The 23891-nt window shown below is 36.7% G+C and overlaps 1 protein-coding gene across 1 annotated transcript in view; it reads right to left on the bottom strand.

Moving 5' to 3' along the window:
- The window catches only part of LOC124521201 (disintegrin and metalloproteinase domain-containing protein 32-like), a 175861-nt gene that overhangs the window by 66229 nt on the left and 85741 nt on the right, over positions 1–23891 (bottom strand). The window contains exon 15 of the mRNA XM_047092311.1: positions 22635–22830. Within this exon, the coding sequence (XP_046948267.1) occupies positions 22635–22830 (196 nt within the window). The remainder of the gene's footprint in view (positions 1–22634; positions 22831–23891) is intronic.

Here is a 23891-nt window from a genome sequence, read left to right as displayed (position 1 = left end):
TAGTTGTGGAGTTTGTGCTATCAGTCTTCAAGCTGATTTCTAGGATATTTATGATTAATTGATAGTTATCTAATTATGTTCCTGGGACAAGACAAGCCTAGGGTCCTCCTCCTCCTCCACTGCCATCTTTATTCAGAAGCTGCTTACATGTACTTTTTGATTTCTTCTTTGATTTCCTGGTTGATCCATTCATTGTTTAGTAGCATGTTATTTAACTGCATGTACTTGTGGTCTTTCCAGATGTTTTCTTGTGGGTGATTTCTCATTTCATAGCATTGGTCAGAAAAGATGCTTTGTAAGATTCCAATCTTTTTGAATTTGTTGAGGCTTGTCTTGTGGCCTAACATGTGATCTATTCTAGAGAATGTTCTATGTGCATTTGAAAAGATTGTGTATTCTGCTGTTTTAGGATGGAATGTTCTGAAAATACCTTTTAAATCCATTTGGCCAAGTGTTTCCTTGTTGATCCACTGTTTCCTTGTTGATTTTCTGTTTGGATGATCTGTCCATCAACGTAAGTGGAGTGTTAAAAGTCCCCTAATACTAATGTATTACTATCATTTTGTTCCATTATGTTTGTCATTAACTGTTTTATGTATTTGAATGCTTCCATATTGAGTGCAGAAATGTTTAAAATTGTTATTTCTTCTTGTTGGATTGTCCCCTTTATTGTTATACATTGTCCTTGTTTGTCTCCTTTTACAGTCTAAGTTTTAAAGTCTATTTTGTCCTATATAAGTATTGCTATTCTTTCTTTTGATATCTACTGCATGACAAACGCTTCTCCATCCCCTAATTTCAATCTGCAGGTATGTTTACATCTGAAATGAATCTCTTTTAGGCAGCAAATTGATGGGACTTGTATTTTTATCCACTCTGTCACCATGTCTTTCAACTGGAACATTTAGTTCATTTACATTCAAAATAATTATTGATAGATATGTATTTATTGCCATTTTGTTACTTGTTTTATGGTTGTTTTATAGGTCTTCTATGATCCTTTCTTCTCTTTTGCTCTTTCATGGTTTGCTGGTATTCTTTAGTGATATACTTGGATGCCATTCTATTTATTCTTTGCATACCTATTGTTTTCAATTTGCAGTTACCATTAGATTTGCATATAGCATCTTCTGCATATAGCAGTCTTTATTAAGTTGATGGTCACTTAAGATCAAATACATTCTTTACTACTGTCTACCACCAACCCACCATGTTTTAGGTATATGGTGTCATATTTTACATCCTTTTGTTTTTTTTAATCCCTTGACTGGTTTTTTACAAAAATACTTATTTTTACTGCTTTTGTGTTTCCTTCTTTTCACACTGCCAATTATGGTCTTTCTTTCCACTCAAAAAATCCCCTTTAATATTTCTTGTAAGGCTAGTTTAGTGGTCATGAAATCCTTTAGTTTTGTCTCAGAAATTCTTTATCTCTCTTTCTATTCTGAATGATAGCCTTGTTAGATAGAATATTCTTGACTTTAGATTTTTGTCTTTCACCGTTTGAATATATCATGCCACTCCCTTCTGGCTTGAAAAGTTTCTACTGAAAAAAAGAAAAAGGCACTTATAGCCTATGTAATTTCCCTTGTATGTTACTGTCTTCTTTTCTCTTGCTACTTTAACATTTTTTATTTATCACTACCTTTTGCCATTTTGATTACTATGTGTCTTGGTTCTCCTTTGGTTGATTTTTTTGGGGTATCCCTGTGCCTCCTGGATCTAGATATCTGGTCCCCTGTTCCCTGCTGCAGACTAGGGAAGTTTTCAGCTATTATTTCTTGGAACAAGGAGCTGGTTCTTTGAAAAGATCCACAAAATTGATAAACTTCCAGCCAGATTCATCAAAGAGAGGGAGAGAGAAAGGACTCAAATAAATAAAACCACAAGTGAAAGAGAGAAATAAGAGTAAACACCACAGAAATACAGAAATTAGACAACCCAGAAAAAATGAATAAATTCCCTGAAACATATGACCTAGCAAAACTGAAACAGGAAGAAACAGAAAATTTGAACACACTGATTACCATCAAGGAGATTAAATCAGTAATCAAAAAAAAACTCCTGACAAACAAAATTCCAGGACCACACGGCTTCACAGGCAAATTCTACCAAACATTTAACAGAGTTGATATATAGCTTTCTCAAATCATTCCAAAAAACAGAAGAAGGAAAACTTCCAAATATACTCTATGAAGCCAGTATCATCCTGACACTAAAACCAGATAAAGACACCATTAGAAAAGGAACTATAGCCAATACCTCTGATGAACACAGGTGCAAAAATCCTCAACAAAATACTACCAAACTGAATCCAAAAATACATTGGAAAAATCATTCACCAATATCAAGTGGGATTTAACCCCAGGATGCAAAGATGGCTCAGTATTCACAAATCGGTCAACATGATACATCACATCAAAGAATAAAACTATATGATCATTTCAATAGATGCAGAATCATTTGACAAAATGCAACATCCATTCAATATAAAAAGGCTCTACAAAATAGGTTTAGAGGGAACATATCTCAACATAATAAAAGCCATATATGAAAACTCACAGTGAACATCATCCTCTATGGGGAAAAAAAAGAACTTTTCCCTCAAGGTCAGGGAAAAGATAAGGTTGACCACTTTCACCACTTTTATTCAACCAGGTACTGGAAGATCTACCGAGAGAAATCAAATAAAAATAAAGCAAATGCATACAAATTAGTAAGGAGGAAGTAAAACTTTCACTATATGCAGATGACATGATATAGAGAACCTTCAAGCCTCCATCAAAAAACTACAGAACTGATAAATTAATTCAGCAAAGTCACAGGATACTAAATCAATGTGCAGAAATCTGCTGCATTTCTATACACTAAAAATGAAGCAACAGAAAGAAAATTAAAAAAAAAAATCCCATTTACAATTGCACCAAAAATAAACATACCTAGGAATAAACCTAACCAAACAGATGAAAGACCTGTACTCTGAAAACTATAAAACACTGATGAAAGACATTGAAGATGAGACAAAGTCCTAGTCATAGTCCCCAAAACACAGGTGTTGAGGTCAGATTACTTGGAACACCCCAGAAACTGATCTCCGGACTGGCAGAAAGATCTCCATGGTTGGAGGGCGACAGTGTGGCAGGTGCAAGGTGCATGAAAGTGAATTGGGGGAGAGAAAAATGAAGGTGCTGCAGAAAGGAGAGAACCTGTTCTGTGGAGAGACAAAAGGGAGAGAAAGAGAAAAGAGTTGAGAAAGTGCAGTATCGAGTTCACACAAGCAGAAAACCTCTCTGAACCATGACTGGGAAGCAAGAAGTATGGAGTGTCCAAGTTTTTTGTTGTTGTTTGGTTTTTCTTTTTTCTTTTCTTTTTTTTTTTTTTTTTTTTTTTTTGCAATCAGCTTTTGGAGCTCAAACTCTGAGGTTTTAGAAGTGCATAACTTTCTCCTGAGCACAGCTGTGATGTGCACTCCTGGGTGGGAAGGAAGAAGCTGCTCCTGGAGTGCATAGTGTGCTGTAAAGATCTCAGGGGCACATTGGAAGAGAACATTCTCCTTCCTGGAGTACTTGTGGAAGACAAAGAGGTTATATTGCCTCCCCAAAGACAAAAGGCCCCTGAAAGTGCCAGCAAAAGGCCTTTCATCAGCAGGGAACAGAGACTCATCAAGAGGGAATATAAACTTTGCTGCTTTTAATGGTGCTACACTCTAGATTCCTCGCACTGCAAAGGTGTGGGACTGTTTGTCAGAGACAAAGGACTTCAGACACAACATGGAGAGGCTCTACTCCAGAGGAGGGGCATGGGTCCCCACAGTGCCAGGTCCTTTAAGACTTTGAGTTTTGAATCCCAGCTGTGTGCCAGAGAAAAAAAATTCAGGAGAGTTGAGACGCAGGGTGAAAAGACTGCCCTCACTATTCTCTGAGGGCTGCCTAAAGAGCAGGGGTTGTGAAATCCCTTGTCCTGGGACAAGATATTGGGGTGTCAACACTCTCCCCCAACACCAACACAGTGGGAATTCAGAGAGCAACATAGCTGCACCCGGTGGAGGTGGAATCCATTTACACCAACCCCCCCAAAACCCCACCCATGCTCAGCAAGTGCTGGTTCACTGGAGCAAGATTGACTCTGAGCCAACGCAGTGGACCCCTCCTCCAGAAGACGAGCACAGCCAGCACCCCTCATGCAACAAGTGTACTAAAAAATCAAGTGCTTCAAAACGATACCTGCAGTTCTGGTGGAAATAGATCCAGGCTCACTTTTTTTCTTTCATCTTTTTCTTCAGAAATCAGGCTCATAGTTTCTTGTTTGTTTTTCATTTCATTTTCTCTCTCTCTTTCTTTTTTCCTTTGGATGAGGCCTTTTTATTTTTTTTCCTTTTCTTTCCTCGTTTTTTTCTTCATTTCTTTTTCTTTTAAATCAGGCTTATAGTTTTTTTATTCTGTTTTGTTGTTGTTGCTGTTCCCTTTCCTTTTCTTTTCTTTCTTTTTTTTTTTTTTTTTTTTGCAGCCGGGGTTTTTTTCCACCTTTTTACAACTTATTTTTAAAAACAAATTAAAGCACACTTAATTAAATGTCCAAACACTTCACACTGCAATCAAGAGGAGCTCTGCAGAGGACTGACTAGTGGGAAAGAGCTATAAAAATGCAACAACAGAGTGCACACAGCGTGCACCAGAAACACTTCCTGAAGTACCAGGCCCTGAACAATGTATGAGCCCTTTTTAATTTACCACTACTCTCAGGTACAGGAAACACAACACGTTTTTAAAACATGCCAAAGACAGAAACAGCCAAAATGACAAGACAGAGGAATTCTTTCCCCCAAAAGAAGTCAACAAGAAATCACAACCAGGGACCTGATCAAAACAGATATAAGCAATATATCTGAACAATAATTTAGGGGGCACCTGTGGCTCAGCTGGTTAAGCGTTCACTCTTGGTTTCAGCTCAGGTCATGATTTCATCACGGTCTTATGGGTTCAAGTCCCTCATCAGGCTCTGTGTTGGCCGTGCAGAGCCTGCTTGGGATTCTTTCTCTCCCCTTCACTGCCTCTCCCCCACTCATGCTGTCTCTGTCTCTCTCAAAATAAATAAATAATAAAAAAAAAGAATTTAGAACAGTCATAGCACCACATAATACCACTAACCGGGCTTGAAAAGAGGATAAAAGACACCAGAGAAACTCATGCTGCAGACATCAAAGACAGAAAAATGAGTCAGGCTGAAATAAAAATGCTATAACTGAGATGTAAAACCCACTGGATACAATCCCAACAAGAATTAAAGAAGCAGAGGAGAGAATAGGTGATATAGAAGATAAAATTATAGAAAATATTGAAGCTGAAAAGAATATGGAAAGGAAACTATTAGATCATGAGGGGAGATTGAGACAATTTACTGTTTCCATAAAAATGAAACGATATCCATATCATGGGAGTTCCAGAAGAAGAAGAGCAGGAAAAGGGGGCAGATGTTTTATTCAAACAAATTATAGCTGAGAACTTCCCTAATCTGGAGAAGTAAATAGGCATTGAAGTCCAATAGCCACAGAAAACTAACTCCCCTTAAACTCAACAAAAACATGTCAACACTATGACATAGTGAAATCTGCAAACTACAAACATAAAGAGAGAATCCTGAAAACAGCCAGGGGCAAAAGTTCCTTAACCTAAAGGGTAGACACATAAGGTTAGCAGCAGACTTGTCCACTGAAACTTGGCAGGCCAGAAGGGAGTAGCAGGAAATAGTTAGTGTGCTGAATGGGAAAAATATGTAGCCAAGAATGCTTTATCCATAAAGGCTGTCATTCAGAATAGAAGGAGAAATAATTTCTCAGACAAAAACTAAAGGAGTTCGTGACCACTAAACCAGCCCAGCAAGAAATTTTAAGGGGGACTCTCTAAGTGTAGGAAAAAAAAAGACCAAAGCAACAAAGCCTACAAAAAGCCAGACGACATCACCAGAAATACCAACTTTATAAGTAAAAAAAAAAGGTACTAAGTTCATATCTTTCAATAATCACTCTGAATGTAAATGGACTAACTGCTCCAATCAAAAGACATAGGGTATCAGAATGGATTAAAAAAAAAAACAAAAAAACAAGATCCATCTATATGCTGCCTAGAAGAGACTCATTTCAGACCTAAAGATCCTGCAGATTAAAAGTGAGGGGATGGAGAGCCATCTATCATGCTGGTGCATATCAAAAGAAACCTAGAGTAGACATATGTATATCAGAGAAACTAGATTTTTTAAACCACAGACTTTAACAAGAGATGAAGAACACCATTATATCATAATTAAGGAGTCTAAGACCTAACAGTTGTAAATAAATTATGCCCCCAACTTAAAAGAACCCAAATATAGAAATCAATTAATAACAAACATAAATAAACTCATTTATAATAATACCATAATAGTAGGGACTTTCACACCCCACTGATAGCAATGAAAAGATCATCCAAGCAGAAAAATTAATAAATAAACAATGGCTTAGAATGACACACTGGACCGGATGGACTTAACAGATATATTCAGAAAATTTTATCCTAAAGCAACAAAATACACATTCTTCTCGACTGCACATGAAACTTTCTCCAGGACGTATCACATAGTGGGTCACAAAACAGCCCTGAATAAGTACAAAAAGATTGAGATCATACCATGCATATTTTCAAGTCACAATTCTATTGCAATTCAGGCCTATCTCGAGAAGCAAGAAAGGTTCCAAATACAAAACCTAACCTTATACCTAAAGGAGCTAGAAAAGAAGCAGCAAATAAAGCCCAAAGCCAGCAGAAGAAGGGAAATATAAAGATTAGAGCAGAAATAAACAATATAGAATCCAAAAAAAAAAAAAGAATAGAACAAATGAATGAAACTAAGAGCTGGGTTTTTTTTTTTGAAAGAATAAACATAATTGATAAACTCCTAGCCAGAGTTATCAAAAAGAAAAGAGAGAAGATTGAAATTGGACATCTGTCTGACATCATACACAAAAATCAACTCAAAATGGATTAAAAACTTAAAACGTGACTTAAGAGTAACCTGACCAAAATGGCAACATAAGGGACAACAGCCTTCTCATTTGCCCACAAATATCAACAATTAGATAGCTATCCATGAATAAAAACAGTTCTGGGAGAGCTTTAGAGTCCCTCTAAAAAAGCAGTACGAAAAACCTGAAAGTAATCACACAAGAAGAGAGACAAAAGATAGCTTCATTTTGTCTGTGTGGCCCATCCCCAAGCTGATACTGTTCATCATCAAAAGGGAACTTTCTTGGCAGAAAGAGTTTCCCCGGCAAAGAAAGGAAAAAGTTGGTGAGTGACCAGTACTTCCAGCCTTCCAGGAAGCTGCACAAAGGTGCTGCTTTGGTTTTACTGCACTCTGACTGGCAAAACTGAGCAGCTAGAAACAGGAAGAAAACTGGGGATTACTAGTAATAGCCATACAGTGGAAGGAATCATGGTCCACGGTGACCTATTTTATAGACAAAACCAGAAGTTTCACTGCTGATGAAACTAATGGCCCACACAGCTGCTGCAGATTACCTGCAGATTTCACAACGTTTCATCACACAGGTATTCATGATTGCTGAAGCCAGCTACTTGAGTTCGTCCCATTACCTCCACACCAACCCATGCCAGAGCCCAGGAACTACATTTATAGTCAGCCTAGGCCTCTATGGTTGTGCAGTGCAAGACACCATCCTAAACCTCCCCACCCAGCCCAGCAGACCCCACCCCCATATATATGCTTGGGCTACCCCTACAACTGTGCACTTGGACACTGCTGACCTGACATCTGCCACCAGATGCAGTGTGCTCATCCAGAATGAGGGTGTTCAGCTACAGAGGAACATACTAATAGCCAGGGCCTCACCAGCTATTTTTAGGCTTGCACTAGGCCCCATCTTTAGTTAATGGTCTGCACCTCAGGGCCTACCTGGAGCTAGCCCCTCCACAATGCACCTGCATACAAGTGGCCTAAAGACTGTCATCAGCCTCTAATGCAGTGTGTATGCCTAAGAGGGTACAGCTATGGTAGAGTATACCAACAGCCAGTGACCTGACAGCTTCCAGTGACCTGACAGCTGCCAGTGAGCCTATAATTGGCCTCAGCACTTGCTGCTTTCCCTGGCCCCCATCACTGTAAGTGTGTATCCAACCAACCCCTACCCCTACACAGGCACCTGGAAAAGGCCTCTGCAGCCAAGGGTGTGCACTCAACCACCTCTAGTCATCATCACTGCCTGTACCTAGTCTCTAGCCAGTGGACCTGGAGTTTTTGCTGAGGACTCCAAGAGCCCCAGCAGTCACTTTCAGACTGTCTGACTACACAATGTCAATGCCGTGGACCCCAATGGCCTAAGCCAAAGAGATACCACACCCCACAGACCAAGTGCCACCAACACATGCCTAAATTGGGTGCACTGCACCACTAGCCTCAGGGTCACCACCTACTTCAGAGTCCCCCCACCCATAGGTGAAAGTCTTCCCTTATCAAAGTCAGTCTGGAAGAGGTGACTGTTTCTTCATGAGTAGATAGCTACACAAGGCTACAGGGATCATGAAAAGCAGGGAAACATGATGCCACCCAAAGAATACAGTAAACCTCCAGTAAATGGCTTCTCACAAATAAATATCCAGGAACTTTCTAACCAATAATTCAAAATAATTGTTTTAAGATGAGCCACAAGAGAACATGAAAGTACAGATTAACAATTTAATAAAATCAAAAAACAATACAAGAACAAAATGAGTGGCTCAACAAATAGAAAACCTAAGAACCAATCAGAAATTTTTGGAGCTGAATAATACAATGACACTAAACTGAAGAATTCAATAGCATAGTTTAACAGTAGAACTGACCAAGCAGAAGAATCAGTAAGCTAGAAGACAGATCAACTGAAATTATCCAATCAGGGAAACTAATAGAAAAAGAATGAAAGGGAACAAAGAAAGCCTATGTGACTTATAGGACACCACTGAGAGAAATGATGTATATGCATCATTGAAGTCCCAGAAAGACAAGAGAGGGAGAAAAAAGTAGAAGTCTTACTTAAAGAAAAAATGGCTGAGAACATCTCAAACCCGAGTAGAGATTTGGACATTCAAGTTTACGAAGTTAATAGATCACCTCAAAATTTCAATCCAAAATAATCTTCTCTAAGACACTATAACACATTATAATAAAAAAAACACATTATAAAACTATGTGAAATTAAAAACAAGAGAAAGTGGTGAGAGAAAAATATTGTCTCTCCTAAAAGGGACCCACCCCCTAAAGGGCTGTCAGTAGATTTCTCAGCAGAGATCTTGCAAGTCAGGAGAGAATGGAAAGATATATTCAAAGTTCTGAAAGAAAGAAACTGGTAACCAGTTTTACCCAGCAAAGTTGTCTTTCAGAAATTAAGGTGAGATAAAGATTGTCCCTAATAAACAAAAGCTAAGGTAATTGATCCAACACTAAATCTTCCTTAGAAAAAATGCTAAAAGGAGTTTATTGAGCTGAAATGAAAAAAAAGCTAATCAGTAACATGAACACAAATGAAAATATACAACACACTTGTAAAGGCAAGGATACAGTCAAATTCATAATACTCTATAACTGTAATATGGTGGTGTGTTAACTCTAGTATAAAGGTTAAAGAAAAAATGTATTAAAAATAGAAATAGCTGCAGTAATTTTTTAGTGGATACACACTACAAAACAATGTAAAGTGTGACATCATAAACATAACAGGAGGGGAGAAATGGGTAGGGTTTTATAATATCAAAATTGCTATCAGCATAAAATAAGCTGTTATACATATATTTATGTAAATCTTATGGTAACCATAAACAAAACCTGCAGTAGACTCACAAATGATACAGAGAAGGGAACCAAAGCACACTACTATGAAAAATCACAAATTCACAAAGGAAGATATTAAGAGAGGAAGAAACAAGGAAACTACAAAATAGGAAAATAACAACTAACAAGATAGAATTAGTAAGTCCTTACCTATCCATAGTTACTCAAATGCAAATGGACTAAATTTTCTAATCAAAAGACACAGAATTGCTGAACAGGTAAAAAAACAAGTATATGCTGCCCATAAAAGAATCACTTCATCTATAAGGACACACATAAGCAAACATAAAGGAAAGGAAAAAGATTTTCCATGCAAGTGGAAAACAAGCAAGCAGAGATAGCTACACTTATATCAAACAAAATTGACTTTAAGCCAAAAATGGCAACAAGAAAAATAAAGGTCATTATACCACGAAAAGGCAGTCAATTCATCAAGAAGATACAACAATCATAAATCTATATGCACCCAACATTGGAGTACCTAAATATCATAACCAAACACTAACAAAATTGAAGGGAGAAACAGACAACAATACATTAAATATTCCACTTTCTGGGGTGCCTGGGTAGCTCAGTTGGTTAAACAACCAACTTCAGCACAAGTCATTATCTCACAGTTTGTGGGTTCATGTCCCATGTCGGGCTCTGCACTGACAGCTCAGAGCCTACAGCCTGCTTGCGATCCTGTGTCTCCCTCTCTCTCTGTCCCTCCCCTGCTTGAACATCTTCTCTCTCCCAAAAATAAATAAACATTTAAAAAATCTTTAAAAAATAATAAAAATATTCCACTTTCTACAATGGATAGATATCCAGACAGAAAATCAACAAGGACAAGCTGAACTAGGACCAGACTTAGGACCAAATGTATGTAACAGACACATACAGAGTATTTCATTCATCAGCAGCAGAATACACATTCTTCTCAAGTGTGCATAGAACATTCTCCAGGATAGATCATATGATTCATCATAAAACAAGTCTTAGCAATTTAAGAAGACTGAAATCATACAAAGTATCTTTTTAAACAACAATGGTATGAAACTAAAAATTAATAATAGAAGGAAAGGTGGAAAACTCACCAATATGTGGAAATTAGAGGACATTCTCTGAAACAACCAGTGGGTCAAAGAAGAAATCAAACATGAAATAAAAAAAATATCCTGAAACAAATGAAAATGGAAGAACAACATATCAAAATCTATGGAATTCTGCAAAGCAGTTGTAAGAAGGAAGTTTATAGCAATAAACACCTCCATATAATAAAAAAGAAAGGTCTCAAACAAACAACCTAATTCTCTATACCTCAAGGAAAAAGAAAAGAACAAACAAGCTCCAAATCAGAAGATGGAAAGAAATAACAAAGATCTGAGCAGAAATAAGTTAAATAAGGATGAGAAAAACAAAAAGATTAACAAAATAAGAGTTGGTTTCTTGAAAAGACACCCAAAATTGACAAATATCTAGCTAGACTAAGAAAAAAAGAAGATTCAAATAAATAATCATAATTAAAGAGACATTATAATTGATATCATAAGCATGCAAAGGATCATCAGTGACTATTAAGAACAATTATATGCCGACAAATTGGATAACCTAGAAAAAATGGATAAGTTCCTGGAAACATAACCAACCAATACTAAATCACAAAAAAATACAAAATTAGAACCAACCAGTAATAAGTAATGGGAGAGAACTAGTAATCAAAAACTTCCCAACACAGAAAAGCCCAAATCATATGGTTTCCTTGGTAGATTATACCAAATACTTAAAGAAGAATTAATGCCAATCATTCTCAAACTTTTCCAAAAAACTGAAAATGAGAGAAAATTTCCACACTCATTGTGTGAGGCCAGCTTTATCTTGATACCAAAGCCAAATGAGAACACTACAAGAAAAGAAAACTACAGACCTTGGGCGCCTGGGTGACATTCAGTCAGTTAAGTGGCCATCTCTTGATTTTGGCTCAGGTCATGATCTCATGGTACATGAGTTTGACCCCTGCATCAGGCTCTATGCTGACAGCACAGAGCCTTCTTAGGATTCTCTCTCTCTCTCCCTCTCTCTGCCCCTCCATTGCTTATGTGCTGTATCTCAAAATAAATAAATAAACATGAAAAAGACAATAACTACAGACCAACATCTCTCGTGAATATAGATGTAAAAATTCTCAACAAAATATTGCCAAACTGAATTCAACAGAACATTAAAGAACCAAACACAAGAACATGGCGGAGAAGTAGGGCGATCCAAACTTCCCTTGTCTCTCAAACAAAGAAATGTTGAAGCCAAAGAACTTTGAACCCCAAGAGTCTGGGAGGAAAACAGGCAGTCGTGCTTCCAGGAACCCACTGGGACAACCTAATGGGCCATAGGTGTGTGATTGTGAACTGTGAGAGAGAAAACGAAGGGAGGGGAGGGATCCCTTTCTGTGGAAAGACAAAGGGAAGAGAAAGAGAAGCTGGGCAGCATAGGACTATATCTGGACAAGACAAAAATCTCAGACTGGGATGGAGAAAGATCCAGTCTCTAAATGAGGGGCTTTCTCTGGACTGGGGTCAGCTGCCCTGATCACGCACCTGGGGAGAAGGGGAGCCAGCCTGGGGCTCGGTGGCTAGGTCAGGGGCACAGTCCACACTAGGAGAAAGCAGTCCCCTCCCTGGAGTGCTGTGGGACAGGACAAAGCCTGCCTGTAACCACCAGCTAGGGGCCACATATCGGGCGGTGCAGAGTGGCACTTCCCCAATACCGGGGCATGCGGAGCAAGAGTTTAAATCCCAACCAAGTGCCAGGGCACACAAGTTGGCAGAGTGAGACAAACCGCCTCCTTTGTGCCTGTGGCACAGTAAGGATGGCTCAAACAGAGTGGTGTGGGACACCAAATCCATGGAGGAGAGACTGGGGTATTGCCATTTTTCTCCCCACCACCACTGAGGTGGGGTCTCAGGGCCCACAGGGCCCTTTCTGAGGGGCCCACAGTGGAGGCGGGACCTGCCTACACCAAACCACGCCCCTCTGCACCTGGTAACTGCAAATCTACTGGAGCAGAATAGATGCTGATGAACCAGACCGCCCCTGTTCCAGACCAGCGCTGCTGCATTGCCTGATTTAATTCTGACAGTTTTTATTATATAGATACATTCTTCCTTCCTTGTCTCATTCTTATCTCTTCTCTCCTCTAGTCTGGCTGTTGGTTTCTTTAAGCAGACATATTTAATCCATCCTCTTGTTACATGTTCCACACCTCCGTCTTTATTCTCTGTTCTCTCTCTCTAGATTAAGCCATATAATTTCTCTGTCTGAATAACTTTATTTTCCTTTCCTTTTTCCCCACCTCCTTCTTATTTTCCTTTCTCTCTCTCTGGATTAAGCCATATAGTTTCTCTAGTCAATTTTTATTCTTTCTTTTTTCCCCACCACTGTCATTTCTCTCTTTGTATGGGATAAGGCCTCTTTCATCAGCAACACCTCCACCCTCTTGTTTACTTGTAGCTGGTGTTTCTGATTGTTTATTTGGTTTTTGTTTGTGTGTTTGAGTGTTTTTGTTTTGTTTGTTTTTTGTTTGTCTGTTTATTTTCTTTTCCAGGGTTACTTCAATGAATAAATCAAAGCACACCTGGTAGAGGGTCCAAAACATCACTACACGTAGGGAGATAAAGTAACCAAAGTCACAACAATAGAGAGCAAGTAACACTCTCAAAAAAATACCTCCTGAAGGTCCAGGCCCAGGACAGTGTATGACCCCTCTTTAATATAGTAGTGCTCGCAGGTGCAGGGCATATAACAAGCTTTTAAAACACATAAGAGACAGGGGCACCTGGGTGGCTCAGTTGGTTAAGCATCCAACTTCAGCTCAGGTGATGATCTCATGGTTTATGGGTTTGAGCCCTGCATCGGGCTCTGTGCTGACAGCTCAGAGCCTGGAGCCTGCTTTGGATTCTGTGTCTCCTCTCTCTGCCCCTCTCCCACTTGTGTTCTGTCTCTCTCTATCAAAAATAAATAAATGTCAAAAAATTTTTTAAATAAATAAATAAATAAAACATGTAAGGGACAGAAAACTAGCCAAAATGAAAAAATGGAAGAATTCTCCTCAAAAGAAATTCCAGGAAAAAATGACAGCTAAAGAATTGACCAAAACAGATATAAACAATATAACTGAACAAGAATTTAGAATAATAGTCACAAGATTAATCGCTGGGCTTGAAAAAAAGCATAGAAGACAGTGAGAATCTATTGCTGCAGAGATCAGGGAAATAAAAATAGTAATGATGAATTAAAAATGCTATAAATGAGGTGCAAAATAAAATGGAAGTGGTCACAGCGAGGATTGAAGAGGAAGAGGGGAGAATAGGTGAAATAGAAGATAAAATTATGGAAAAAGAGGAAGCTGATAAAAAAATTTTTAAAAATCTGGATCATGAGGGGAGAATTAGAGAACAAAGTGATTCAATGAAACAGAACAATATCCATATCATAGGAATTCCAGAAGAAGAAAAGAAAGAGAAAAGGCCAAAATATACTTGAACAAATCATAGCTGGGAACTTCCCCAATATGGGGAAGGAAATGGACATTGAAATCTAGGAGGCACAGAGAACTCCCTTCAGATGTAACTTGAATCGATCTTCTGGATGACATATCATAGTGAAACTGGCAAAATACAAAGATAAAGAGAGAATTTTGAAAGCAGCTAGAGATAAACGGGCCTTAACATACAAGGGTAGACACATACAGGAAGTAGCAGACCTATCTACTGAAACGTGGCAGGCCAGAAAGGAATGGCAGGAAATCTTCAATGTGATGAACAGGAAAAATATGCAGCCAAAAGTCCTTTATCCAGCAAGCCTGTCATTCAGAATAGAAGGAGAGATAAAGGGTTTCCCAAACCAACAAAAACTGAAGGAATTTATCACCACTAAACCAGCCCTACAAGAGATCCTAAGAGGGACTCTGTGAGTGAAATGTTGCAAGGACCACAAAGGACAAGAGACATCACTACAAGCATGAACCTACAGATAACACAATGACTCTAAACCCATGTCTTTCAATAATAACACAATGTAAATGGACTCAATGCTCCGATAAAAAAATATAGTGTATCAGAATGGATTAAAAAATAAGACCCATTTATTTTCTGTCTACAAGAGACCCATTTTAGACCTGAGGACACCTTCAGAATGAAAGTGAGGGGATTGAGAACCATCTATCATGCTACTGGAAGTCAAAAGAAAGCTGGAGTAGCCATACTTCTATAAGATAACTAGATTTTAAACTAAAGGCTGTAACAAGAGATGAAGAAGGGCATTATATAGTAATTATGGGGTCTATCCATCAAGAAGAGCTAACAATTTGGAAGCACCCAAATATATAAAACAATCACAAACATAAGCGATCTTATAGGTAAGAATGTGGTAATTACAGGGGACTTTCATACTCCACTTACAACAATGGACAGATCATCTAGACAGAAAGTCAATAAACAATGGCCCTGAATGATACACTGAACCAGATGGACTTAACAGACATATATATTGAACTTTTCATCCCAAAGCAGCAGAATAAGCATTCATCTCGAATGCACATGGAACATTCTCCAAGATAGATCACATACTGGGTCACAAAACACCCCTCAATAAATATAAAAGAACTGAGACCATACCATGCACACTTTCAGATCAGAATGCTATGAAACTTGAAATCAACCACAGGAAAAAGTCTGAAAAACCTCCAAATGCATGGATGTTAAAGAACATCCTACTAAAGAACAAATGGGTCAACCATGCAATTAAAGAAGAAATCAAAAAATATATGGAAACAAATGAAAATGAAAACACAACAATCCAAACCCTTTGGGATGCAGTAAAGGCAGTCCTAAGAGGAAAATGCATTGCAATACAGACCTATGTCAAGACACAAGAAAAATCCCAAATACAGAATCTAACAACACACCTAAAGGAACTACAAGCAGAACAGCAAAGAAACCCCAAAGCCAGCAGAAGAAGAGAAATAATAAAGACCAGAGCAGAAATAAGCAACACAGAATCCAAAAAAAACAAAAAACATAACAGTAGAACAGATCAATGAAACTAAGAGTTGGTTTTTTGAAAAAATAAACAAAATTGATAAACCTCTAGCCAGGCTTCTCAGAGGACCCAAATAGATAAAATAATGAAAGAAAATGGATTTATTACAACCAATCCCTTGAAATATAAGCAATTATCAGAGAATACTATGAAAAATTATATGCCAACAAACTGGACAACCTGGAAGAAAGGACAAATTCCTAATCACCCACACACTACCAAAACTCAAAGGGGAAGAAATAGAAAATTTGAACAGACCCATAACTAGTAAAGAAATTGAATCAGTTATCAAAAATCTCCCAACAAATAAGAGTCCAGGACTAGATGGTTTCCCTGGGGAATTCTACCAGACATTTAAAGCATAGTTAATATCTATCCTTCTCTGAAATAACAGGCATCCAAATTGGCAAAGAAGAAGTCAAACTTTCACCTTTTGCAGACGACATGATACTCTACACAGAAAACCCGACAGACTCCACCAAAAGACTGCTAGAACTGATACATGAATTCAGCAAAGTCACGGGGTACAAAATCAATATACAAAAATCAGTTGCATTTTTATACACCAATAATGAAGGAACAGAAAGAGAAATAAAGAAACTGATCCCATTCACAACTGCACCAAGAACCATAAAATACCTTCCAAAAAATAAAAATGGAAGAAAACTTCCATAGTCACACTATGAAGCCAGCACTACCTTGATTCCCAAACCAGACAGGGACCCCACAAAAAAAGGAGAACCACAGGCCAATATCCCTGATGAACATGGATGCAAAAATTCTGAACAAGATACTAGCAAATTGAATTCAACAACATACAAAAAGAATTATTCACCATGACCAAATGGGATTCCTGGGCTACAGGGCGGGTTCAATATTCGCAAATCAATCAATGTGATACATCAAAAGAAAGGATAAGAACCATATGATCCTGTCAATAGATGCAGAAAAAGGATTTGACAAAATATAGCACCTTTTCTTAATAAAAACCCTCAAGAAAGTCGGGATAGAAGGAACATACTTAAACATCATAAAAGCCATATATGAAAAGTCCACAGCTAATATCCTCAATTGGGAAAAACTGAGAGCTTTCCCCCTGAGAGCAGGAACATGACAGGGATGTCCACTCTCACCACTGTTGTTTAACATAGTGTTGGAAGTCCTAGCATCAGCAAACAACAAAATGAAATAACAGGCATCCAAATTGGCAAAGAAGAAGTCAAACTTTCACCTTTTGCAGACGACATGATACTCTACACAGAAAACCCGACAGACTCCACCAAAAGACTGCTAGAACTGATATATGAATTCAGCAAAGTCACGGGGTACAAAATCAATGTACAAAAATCAGTTGCATTTTTATACACCAATAATGAAGGAACAGAAAGAGAAATAAAGAAACTGATCCCATTCACAACTGCACCAAGAACCATAAAATACCTAGGAATAAACTAACCAAAGATGTGAAATATCTGTAGGCTGAAAACTACAGAAAGCTTATGAAGGAAATTGAAGATGACACAAATAAATGAAAAGCATTCCATGCTCATGGATTGGAAGAATAAATAGTTAAAATGTCAATACTATCCAAAGTAATCTACACACTCAATGAAATCCCAATAAAAATTGTACCACCAGCATTCTTCTCAAAGCTAGAACAAGCAATCCTAAAATCTGTATGGAACAAAAAAAGACCCCAAATAGCCAAAGTAATACTGAAGAAGAAAACCAAAGCAGGAGGCATCACAAACCCAGACTTTAGCCTCTACTACAAAGCTGTAATCATCAAAACATTATGGTACTGGCACAAAAACAGACACATAGACCAATGAAATAGAATAGAGAACCAGAAATAGATCCACAAATGTATAGCCAACTAATCTTTGACAAAGCAGGAAAGAGTATCCAATGGATCAAAGACATTTGCTAAAGTCTCTTTAGCAAAAAAGCAGGAAAGAATATGCAATGGAATAAAGATGATGATGGGACAACTGGACAGCAACATGCAGAAGAATGAAATTAGACCACTTTCTTACACCATACACAAAAAATAAACTCAAAATGGATGAAAGACCTGAATGTGAGACAAGGAAACCATCAAAACCCTAGAGGAGAAAGCAGGAAAAAAACCTCTTTGACCTCAGCCGCAGCAATTTCTTACTTGACACATCTCCAAAGGCAAGGGAATTAAAGGCAAAAGTGAACTATTGGGACTTCATCAAGATAAAGAACTTCTGCACTACAAAGGAAACAATCAACAAAACTAAAAGGAAACCAATGGAATGGGAAAAGGTATTTGCAAATTGCATATCAGATAAAGGGCTAGTATCCACAATCTATAAAAAATTTATCAAAATCAACATCCAAAAAACAAATAATCCAGTGAAGAAATGGGCAGAAGACATGAATAGACACTTTTCCAAACAAGACATCCAGATGGCCAACAGACATATGAAACGATGCTCAACGTCACTCATCATCAGGGAAATACAAATCAAAACCACACTGAGATACCACCTCACACCAGTCAGAGTGGCTAAAATGAACAACTCAGGAAACAACAGATGTTGGTGAGGATGTGGAGAAACAGGAACCCTCTTACACTGTTGGTGGGAATGCAAACTGGTGCAGCCACTCTGGAAAACAGTGTGGAAGTTCCTCAAAAAATTAAAAATAGAACTACCCTATGACCCGGCAATAACACTGCTAGCTAGCCAACTTACCCAAGGGATACAGGAGTGCTGATGTATAGGGGCACATGTACCCCAATGTTTATAGCAGTGCTTTCAATTATAGCCAAATTATGGAAAGAGCCTAAATGTCCATCAACTGATGAATGGATAAGGAAGATGTGGTTCATATATACAATGGAATACTACTTAGTAATGAGAAAGAATAAAATCATGCCATTGCAGCAACATGATGGAACTGGAGGGTATTATGCTAAGTGAAATAGTCAGAGAAAGACAGATATCATGTGTTTTCACTCATATGTGGATCTTTAGAAACTTCAGAGAAGACCATGGGGAAAAAGAAAGGGGGGAAGATTATAAAAAGAGAGGGAGAGAGGCAAACCATAAGATACTCTTAAATACAGAGAAAAAAACTGAGTTGGTGGGGGGTAGGGCAGATGGGAAAGTGGATGATGGGCATTGAGGAGGACACCTGTTGGGATAAGCACTGGGTATTGTATGTAAGACAATTTGACAATAAATTATATTTTTTAAAAAGGTACCAAACACCATACTCAAATGGTATTTACCTCTGGAATGCAAAGATAGTTCAACATATGCATATCAATAAATGTAATATACCACATTAACAGAATGAATGATAAAAGATCACAAAATCCTCTTAATAAATATAGAAAAAGCATTTAACAAAATACAACATCCTTTCATGATAAAAAATAATCAACAAATTGAGTACAGAAGGAACATACCTTAACACAATAAATGCCACATATAACAAACCACAGCCAGCATCAGACACAATTGGAAAGGTTGAAAGCTTTTCCCCTAAGATCAGGAAAAAGACAAAGGTGCTCATTCATACCACTCCTACTCAAAATAGTACTAGAAGTCATAGTGAGAGCTGTCAGGGAAGAAAAGTAAATAAAGGGCATCCAAACTGAAAAGGAAGAAGTAAAACTGTCTTTGCAGAAAATATAATCTTATATAGAGAAAGTCCTAAAGACCCCATCAAAAAGGTGTTAGAACTAATAAATTCGATAAATTTTCAGGTTACAAAATCAACATATAGAAATCATTTGAATTTCTATACGCTAACAACAAAACAGCTGAAAAAGAAATAAAGATAACAATACCATTCTCACCAGCATCAAAATCAATAAAATACTTTAAAATAAATTTAACCAAGTAAGTTTGAGGTCTGTACTCTGAAAAGTACAAGACTTTCATGAAAAAATCTAGTAAGATACAAAGGAAAGCTATCCTGTGTTCATGAATCAGACAAATTAATAGTGTTAAAATGTTAATACTACCCAATACCATCTATAGTTTCAATGCAATTTATATCAAAATTCCAATGGCATTTTTCATAGAAATAGAAAAAAAAATCCTAAAATTTGTATGGACCCACAGGGATTTTGAGAAGCCAAAGCAATCCTGAGACAAAATAAAACTAGAGGAACACAATTCCTGATTTCACTTATACTCCAAAGCTGTAATAATTTTAACAGTATGGTACTGGTATAAGAATAGACACAGACTAATGGAACAAAACAAAGAGCCTAGAACCAAACTCCATGTATATGCTCAACTAATATTGGATGAGGGAGCCAAGAATACTCAATGGGGAAAGGAGAATCTATTCCACAAATGACACTGGGAAAACACGATATTCATATGCAAAAGAATTAAACCCCTAGCTGACACAACTCACAAAAATTAACTTGAAATAAAGATTTAAATGTAAGAACTGACACCATAAAAATTCTAGAAAATGACATAGGGAAAAAGCATTGACATGGACATTGTTTTTGGCAATGACTTTTTACATAAGATACCAAAGCACAAGCAACAGAAGTAAAAAATAATAAGTGGGACTTCATCAAACTAAAAGGCCCCTGCATACCAAAAGAAAAAATCAAAAAATGAAGACAATCTATGGGATGGGAGAGAATATCTGCAAATCATGTATCTGGGTATGGGAAATTTCAAAAATATATAAAGAACTCATAAACTTCAATAGCAAAAACTCAAGCAATTTGATTTAAAATTTAAGAACAAAGGAATACAATAATTTTCAAAGACATAAAAATAGCCAACAGGTACATGAAATACACTCAATATATCACTAATATCAGAGAAATGGAAACCAAATCCACAATGAGATAACTCCTTACATCTATTAGAATGGCTCTCATCAAAACCTCAAGAAATAACAAATATTGGTGAAGATGTGGGGAAAATGAAACACTTATGCACTGTTGGTGAAAAGGTTAATTGGTACAACCACCATGATTAGGCAGTATGTAGGTTCCTCAAAAAGTTAAAAGTAGAACTACAATATGATCCAGCAACCCATTTCTAATCCAGTTCATGTCCAAAGGAAATGAAAACAGGATTTTGAATAGGTATCTGCACACTCATATTTATATCAGCATTATTCACAATAGGCAAGATATGGAAATAATCTAAGTGTCTGTCAATGATGGATAGGTAAAGAAAATATAGTATTTATATAAAATGAAATTTTATTCAGTCATGAGGAAGAAGCCATCTTCACCAAATCGATAAACTTGTGGGCATTATGCTATGGGAAATAAGTCAGGCAAGGAAAGACAAATGCTCTATAATATTACTTACATGCGAAATCACTTAAAAAAACTGAACTCATAGAAATGGAGAGTACAGTTGTGATTACTACAAGCTGGGAGGTGGGGGAAAGGGAGAGATGTTTGTCAAAGGGGACAAATTTCTAGCTATAAGATGAATAAGTTCCGGGGATCTAATGAACAACATGATGTTTATACTTAATGCTGTATTATATACTTGAAAGTAATTAGAAGAGAAGATTTTAATGTTCTCACTACAAAAAGGAAATGGTAATTATGTGACATGTTGGAGGTGTTAGCTAACAATATGGTGGTAATCATTTTGCAATTATAAGCATATCAAATCAACATGGTATACACTTTAAAATGACACAATGTTATATGTCAATTATATCTCAATAAAGCTGAAGACTGGGGATGAGGGTCTGGATGGACTTACAGTTAAGACCTGAAACCGTAAAACTACTAGAAGAAAATGGGAAAAGCTCCTGAACATTGGTCTAGAAAATAGTATTTTAGATATGACAAGGGAGCACAGGCAGCAAAAACAAAAGTAGACAAGTGGAACTGCATCCAACTAAAAACTTCTTAATAAAGAAAACACTCAAGAGAGTGAAAATGAGACCTGCAGGAGAAATAGTTTCAAACCATGTAGCTGATAAAGTTAATCTACAAAATATGTGATAACTCATACAACTTAATTGCAAAAACAAATAGAGATGTAAAAAGAGCAAAAGACCTAGACATTTCTCAAAAGAAGACATACAAATGACCATCAGATATATGAAAAGGTGCTCAACATCACTAATCATCAGAAAAATGTAAATCAAAACCACAACTCACACCTTTTAGACAGGTATTATAAAAAAGAAAAAAATTACAAGTGCTGGCAAGTGGAAAAAGGGGAGCCTTTGTACATTGTTGTTGGGAATGAAGTTGGTACAGCAGTTATGGAAAACTATATACAGACTCCTCAAAAATTAAAAATGAACTATATTATGATGAAGCAATTTCATTTCTCAGCATAAAGACATAACTAATACATTAAGTACCTTGATTGTGGCAATTATTTCACAAAATTATTTCAAAATTATTTCATAAAATTATTTAGCAAAACATCAACTCATATACCTTAAATATGTATCTTTGTCAGTTATATCTTAATAAAGTTTGAAAAAATAAAAATGTAGATGTTAAACTGAATAATTTAAACATATAGATAGAATTTAAATTATACATACATATATGTGTAATACAGAATTATAAAATGTATATGTACATATATTATAACTATATATAAATATAATATGCATGTATAATTATATATTTGCCAATTGTCTTGATAATGTTAATAAAAATATTAAGGACGAACTATGTAGACGTTACAAAACAATATTACCTTTTCCAAATGTGACCTCACACCGTGCATCTGTATCCTGGCAGACTCCATCATAACACACATATTTTTGTTTACATACATGTCCATTGTGTATAGTCATATCAGGTTGACATTCTGGTGAGCTTCCATTACAAAACTCAGCAATATCACATTCATGATGTCTTGCTTTCCTACATTCAACACCTTGTCTTTCAATCTAATATAAATTAAAATACAAAAAATAAAACATTACATTTTAGATTGTTGTGTTTATCAATATTTATTTCAAAACTGTTCTATTTCAAAATTAATTATATATTTTTTAATTTTTTCATGTTTATTTATTTTTAGAAACAACATGAGCAAAGAAGGCACAGACAGAGAGGGAGAGAAAGAATCCCAAGCAGGCTCCACACCACCAGTACAGAGCGCTACACAGGGTTTGAAACCATGAACTGTGAGATCATGACCTGACCCCAAATCAAGAGTCAGATGCTTAACCAACTGAGCCACCCAGGCACCCCAAAATTAATTATATTAATTAAATAATTAATCTTTCTCTTGAATTATCCTACAGGTAATTAACACTTTCAAATACAGAATTCTGAAACACTCTTAAATGGGCATCTATTTCATACATCTTAATTCATGACTTCAAGTTGACACTAAAAAGATCACAGAGGTAAGAATGCAACCACATGATAAGATTCTAGAAAAAAATTACATAAAACTGCATCAGTCAAGGATACTCAAGAATGCAGAACCCATAGTAGGTTATAGACGAATTCTCATATGACAAATTTGTTATAAATATATTGGAGGAGCTAATAAGGAAAACACAGGACAAGAGTCAACATCTTCTACATATAAACTAGTGTGTGATCTTTAAATCAAATGATCTTTCAATAAATGGTTAAGTTTGCAGTTTAAACTTTGTGCTAATGTAGCATTTGGAAAATGCTACTTCTACTGAGTTTCATTATTTACATATTTATGGAAAACTGCTGTGTCTTTCAGTTACATACCTAGAGCTACCTATCACAACTAGTAACAATATTTTTACTTATAAAAATATAAATATTGGATAGAATAAATTAAAAGTCCCTTTTAATGGAGATCTATATTGAATAATTTCATGGTAGCTCTCAATCAAGGCTTAAGAACATCAGCATAAATATTATGGCAAAATAATGGCCATAAGAAGGAAACCTGAATACCCAACTAAGGTTCACAAAATCAGAAATCTGATTCTGAATTTAGTATCTTTTTCTTTATTTG

This window comes from Lynx rufus, unplaced genomic scaffold (assembly GCF_022079265.1).
Source record: "Lynx rufus isolate CCGP_SWC_20201006 ecotype Redwood Valley unplaced genomic scaffold, mLynRuf1.p SCAF_3, whole genome shotgun sequence".
In the NCBI taxonomy this organism is placed as follows: domain Eukaryota; kingdom Metazoa; phylum Chordata; class Mammalia; order Carnivora; family Felidae; genus Lynx; species Lynx rufus.
The sequence above is the reverse complement of the archived record's forward strand: the minus strand, read 5'-3'. Positions and strand labels throughout refer to the sequence as shown.